The following is a 6,000-nucleotide window of genomic DNA, read 5'->3' as shown; positions in this document are numbered from 1 at the left end:
CTTAAGCAGAACAATTTTGTGTATTTTACTGTACACACACTGGTGTGAATTCACCTGAGCAGGAGCCCCATAGTATCTAGGGTATAAGGTATATGTGGTATAAGAGAGGAGCCCTGTTTGTAGGCTCCATGCGGGACCCCTCCTCTCTGGCAGAGCAGAGGACTCTGGCTTTGTGCCACTGACTTCTCTAGAACTTCTTCTGTAGAAATCACCGGAAAGGTAAGAATAATTATGGGTGCAGGGTATGCGGTGTGTGCACTGCTGGACCCAGGGGCCTGCAACCATTATAGATACACTAATGAGGAGATGTTGAAGAATGACAATATAGTTGTAACACAGAACAAAATACACCAGCTACAGATGTGTCCTCATACATCTTGCCTCAATAATCCACGCAGCGGGGGATGCCTGGCGTGAGTGAGCTGACAGTATCTGTGCAACTCCATGCCTCCCAAATTTTATTAGTTTATAGTCGGGACCCCATTGAGCGAGGAAGCCACACCCACCCAAAATGGGCGTGGCCTCTGTAAAAAAGAGTGCGTGGCTTCACGGCAATGCTGCAACCGCCTGACACCTCCCGTTTTTGTCACAGTGGGGGCATGACCAGCGCTCTGTGAGCTTCTGGCATGCCCCCAGTCCCTCTGTTACCTGTGAATAGACGCTGTGCGCATACACACAGCATCTATTCACCGCTGCTCTACAGCAGAGCGGTGAGTGACAGGAGCCTCCAACTGCCCCCCCCCCCACCACGGGACACTGCGGCCCTCAGGTGGGATAGCGAGACAGCCCTAAAAAAATGGGAAAGTTGGGAGGTATGCAACTCTGTTAGCATCGGGTATCTTTTTTTTTTTAAAGAAAATGTTTCTTATTCGCATTACTATGTAAATAGGACACACAATCATCTTATGCTGCTTAAAATGATTTGCGCCATGCCTATTGTGACAGAAATCACAAAGGTAGGGTAAGATCCAAAACACTTTTATTTCCACCTCAGGCAGGATACAGCTTCATATGCAGGAATTGTAAGTCAGGTTTACAGGCAGTTCTCAACACAGCAGGTGACAGTCCAAATGTTCGTAGTCACAAACAGTGCATGATCAAAATGGCTCCTAACGTAACCCTACACTCCCACCTATCGCCTGGGCACTAACTGCCATAAGGAGCAAAGGGGGTGATTTAGACCTGATCGCACGCAGGTGGTTTTTTGCAGTGCTGCGATCAGGTAGTTGCCGCCTACAGGGGGAGGGCGTAATCGTTGTGCAGGGGTGCGATTGCTTGTGCAGAGAGCTACACAAACAAAAGTTTGTGCAGTCTCTGCACAGTTCAGGACTTACTCAGTCGCTGCGATGATCCGGCCTGGAGCTGACGTCAGGAACCCTCCCTTAAAATGGTTGTGGACACGCCTGCATTCTCCCGGTCACTCCTTAAAAACGGTCAGTTGACACCCACAGCTGGCCTCTTCCTGTAAATCTTCTTGCAAATGTTGGTGCGATCGATTTCTTCGTTAAATCCGTTGCTGTCCGGCAATCCCCGTCGCAGGCAGCCAATGCGCCTGTGCATTGCGGAGCATACGCATGCGCATTTCAGACCCGATTACACTGCTGCAAAAAAAGCTTGTGTGCGATCAGGTCTGAATGACCCCCATATCTCTGTGCACTAAACACATACAAAAAGGCAGATTACAGGTGCTGTTAATTAATTAGCCTACAGTAGTTTCTGGCTGACAACTGATTGAGGTAAAACCTGCAGTGAACCCTTCTGTCCTGCTCTTCTAAACCTGGGAAATCCTGATGTTCCACATTAACTCCATGTAGAACTATGCTTTCCATGCCACACTAAATTCTGTGTGTGTGTGTGTGTGTGTGTGTGTGTGTGTGTCTGCAGCTGTAGCTGCATATGAAATGCTACATTACTGGGTTTACTAGGAAAACTCTGTAGCATACCAATTCATATGCAAATACAGCAGCGGTTGCACATAGAATATAGGCATGCCACATATCATTTTAGTCAGCATAGGCTGCTTGTGCATCCTACTTTCATAATGATGCAAATAAGATGTATTTTAATGGAAAAAAGTCGCACAAAAAGACGCTCGGCACTACCAAGTTACACCACAGCATGACATGACTAGAAGGGTAATTTAACGTACCAGGAGGCTAAATGTATGTGGACACATCTGTACATGGCTTATAAACAGAATCACTGTGAAAAGGAGCCATGTAATGTGCTGGTAAGTAATATTATGGAGGCATAAAGAATCTAGGAAAAACAAAAAATATACAATGGGCCTAATTCATGGTTGTTAGTAAATGCCTATGCAGCTGCATTTTTTCCAGTTCACGAAACTGCTAATCATCGCAAGTGAAGCTGACACCCATGAAAGAAGATCACCAGAGCCATCACAAAGTCCTCCGCAATTGCATACTCATACGCAACACCGACGTAATAATAAAATAACAATGGACATCAATTCCTAGGGTTGAACTATGGCTACACAGACTGGTCACGGCAGTAACGATGCTGGTGCCATGTTTCTCCACATATATGATCGCAGCTGAAGGCAAATACCTAAAAAAACGGCCATGACACGCCTGCGTTGTTGTCACCACTCCCACATTAACTCCCCCAAATGGTCCCTTCCTGTCAATCAATCTGTGTACAGACTATCAATGCGAGCGCGATTGTAAAAGTACTTTGGTGTATGCACAGTGCAATCGTAGCACATGTGCAGTCTGCTGATAAATTGCTCCATTGCAAAAACATCGGCATTGCGTATAAGTATGAATTAGGCCCAATGTGTCTGTAGCTTGTTTTGGATTAAGCATTGCATTCACACATCTGTTTGTTTGTCACTATGATTTTCAAAGCAGCAGCCATTGCTTTTTCCTTTAACATGTTGCCGCTGAGTTGGGTGATTGACTGAAAGCGGGGGTTTGCTTTGGTACCAAGATTTTAAGAGTTTGTTGACATGCTCCTGATCCGTAATCCCGTGCAGGTGATCTTCCTCATCCTCCTCTGTCTTCTTAGTGAAGCAAGCCACCTTCATCTCATTGTGCATGCTCTGGAAGAAATGGAGAATGCATTTGTGGGCAAAGTCCCGTGCATGCTCACAACAGGTCTCGTCAAAGATCTTCTGCTCAATGTCAATGTAGTTGCTCCAGTAGCGGGTCTGTAGGAAAGCTGTCTGGTCAAAGCAAGGCTTGAGGGAACGGGCAAGGAACACCAGGACAATGAGACACAGCAGGATGCTCCATCCTAAAGCCTGGGTTCAAACACAGTACATTGAAATGCACTATGAAACAATGTGAGCAGGTAAAGAAAATAGACATCATGGGCCGGATGTAATAGTACTCGGACGTTATTTAATGGGGCAATCGTATACAAGGCATGGTTTAGCCTAGTACATGGTTGCCCCTTTAAAAAAACACCCGAGTTCGCTATTGCATCCTGCCCCATTACTACAGTTATTTATGTATTAACCTTTCATATTTCCTCCATCATTTTCTAGAAGAAGTAAGACTAATAAGGAGGACGGGGGGGGGGGGGGGGATTTAATGAATGAAGGGGTCTATTTACTAAGTCATGGAGATAGATAAAGTGGAGAGAGATAAAATACCAGCCAGTCATCTCCCAACTGTCAACTGCAAATTACACATGTATGCAGAGGCGTAACTCTGGGAGGCAACGGAGTCATCTGCCGCCGGGCTCCTGCTCTGAAGGGGGGCACCTATCCTCTCATTCTGTGACACCACTGAATTAAGTTAATTGATAGCTGCTGCTATCTCTTCAGTGGTCGACTTCCTCACTGGTCCCTGCACCTTACAAATCACGCCATTTTTATTATACTGTAGATAGACATTTTAAAAGTTTCATACCCAGGATTAGAAACCACGACCTATTAAACAGGAAGCAGACACCTTACTGATGGAACTATTTGCTCCCGTATAGGAAATATGAGAATTCTAACTATATGAAGTTAACACGTAACTTCATATTGTTAGAATTTTCATGCTTCCTACACAGGAGCAAATAGCTCCATCAGTAAAATGTCTGCTGTCATTGTTACAGGCCATGGGTTCTAATCCTGGGTATGACTGCTAAGAAAAGTGTGACTTAAAATAAAAGATAATGAAATTTATATATACAGTATATCCATTTTTTTCTCAGAACACTCCATACACACACACATGCACACATACATACATATATTTATCTAAATATAGGGTCGGGGACACCGATATTTATCTTGCCTCCGGGCAACTGGGATGAACTTACGCCACTGCATGTATGTATAGGTGTAATATATGTACGTTACAGCTAATGTTATAATTTTAAATTATCAGGCTATTATCAACCATAGTTGACATCCACTAATGTACAGTAATCATATACAGTAGAGTGAGACATTTGCAATCAAAGGAAAATATAAAGTGACAATGGAATGGGTTTGAGTGTATCACAACCAGGCGCTAAAGCTGCTGACTAGGTACAATTCTCAGAAGTTTCACCTTACTTTTAAAACAATATGCAGTACAAAAAAAATGAGAAAATGTACATGTTAATCAAGCGCTAAGAACAATAAGGGAAGTATTGTTCTTAACGCTTGATTAACATGTACATTTTCTCATTTTTTTTGTACTACAAAGGAAAATATAAAGTTTACATGTTGGCAGAACAAAAACTCAATTGGTAAACCGCAGTGTAGAGGTTTCCAGGCTCGGGATATTTACTAAGCAGTGATAAGAGCGGAGAAGTGAGCCAGTGGAGAAGTGCCCATGGCAACCAATCAGCACTGAAGCAACATCTATACTTTGCATACTATAAAATTATACAGAGCTGCTGATTGGTTGATGGGGCAACTGCTCCACTGGCTCACTTCTCCGCTCTTATCACTGCTTAGTAAATGTCCCCCTCAGTCCTCAAAGGCACCCTAACAGTCCAGGCTTTAAGTATATCCATGCTTGAGCAGAGCTGGGTAATTTGACTTACCATAGATATTCTTAAATCTTGAGGACAAAGGGGTTGATGTATCAAGCAGTGAAAAGAGCGGAGAATGAGATGTGGAGAAGTTGCCCATAGCAACCAATTAGCCTCTACCTATCATTTTGTAAAATGTGCTTGATTAAAGCTGATTGGTTGTCCAAGGAAACACTACCACTAGTCCACTTCTCCACTCTTTTCACTGCTTTATACTGTAAATCAACCCACAGGTTTGGAAACAACTGCTGTAAAATAGCTTTCTGTGTCCGAAGACGCAGCCGTGGTGTGTTCCATCTCTGCATCAGGTCCACTAAGTACATTGTGTAAAATGTTTTCAGATACAGCTATTGCAGCACAAGGGATATGGATGCGGGGCTCACCTGTGACCAGCATTTCAGGTATCTGGAAACGGCTTTCCTCGAGGTATTGTTTCTGATCATGACGTCTTCCTTACAAGGTACCTTGTAAAGCAGGAATTGCATGTCCGGTGAAGTGTTGTTTGCAAAGCCTGGGAATTTGTCTGGGTCCACAGAGCCACTAAATGCACAGACAAAACATTTTCCATCCAGGAGTGTTGTCAAAATCCAGACCACTGGAGCAACCATAGCACGCGTGAGCACTGATGTGCACATATACCTGCCAGTAATAGGACAACATAAAATAAGTGACAGTGTATCTGCATACTCAGTGGCATAGTTATTGTTCTTGACATGAGCAATTTGTGAAACAAAAACCCACAGTCAGTACATTATGTCATCATTTTTTGTATTATTATTTTATTTATCTGTCCAAATGCAGCAAACTGTACATAAGCTAAACCTAGCCACGCAGATCTATGCTATTTACATAATTGCCTGTATTCATATCCTTCCATCTCTCTCTCTCTCTCTCCTCTCTATCCAGGGCTAGATTTAGGATGCAGCCTAGGGCCACCACCACAAAGGGGCTCCAACAGGAAGCATGACTTATGCTATTTTGCTTTTTGCATACTAATATTACATTACATCCTGTGGCTTCTGA

At 43.6% G+C, this 6,000-nt stretch overlaps 1 protein-coding gene across 12 annotated transcripts in view; it reads right to left on the bottom strand.

Annotated features, from left to right (window-relative positions):
* Nucleotides 1-962: 962 nt before the first annotated feature.
* The window catches only part of CALHM3 (calcium homeostasis modulator 3), a 140,569-nt gene continuing 135,531 nt past the window's right edge, over nucleotides 963-6,000 (bottom strand). For all 12 annotated transcript variants that reach the window (XM_063961996.1, XM_063961993.1, XM_063961992.1 and 9 more), the window contains 2 exons: nucleotides 5,361-5,616; nucleotides 963-3,262 (listed from right to left, as the gene is read on the bottom strand). In XM_063961996.1, the coding sequence (XP_063818066.1) occupies nucleotides 2,831-3,262; nucleotides 5,361-5,616 (688 nt within the window). In that variant the 3' untranslated portion in view covers nucleotides 963-2,830. The remainder of the gene's footprint in view (nucleotides 3,263-5,360; nucleotides 5,617-6,000) is intronic.

Source organism: Pseudophryne corroboree, chromosome 3 (genome assembly GCF_028390025.1).
Source record: "Pseudophryne corroboree isolate aPseCor3 chromosome 3, aPseCor3.hap2, whole genome shotgun sequence".
NCBI classification, from domain to species: Eukaryota; Metazoa; Chordata; class Amphibia; order Anura; family Myobatrachidae; genus Pseudophryne; species Pseudophryne corroboree.
This window is presented reverse-complemented; position numbering and strand designations above follow the sequence as displayed.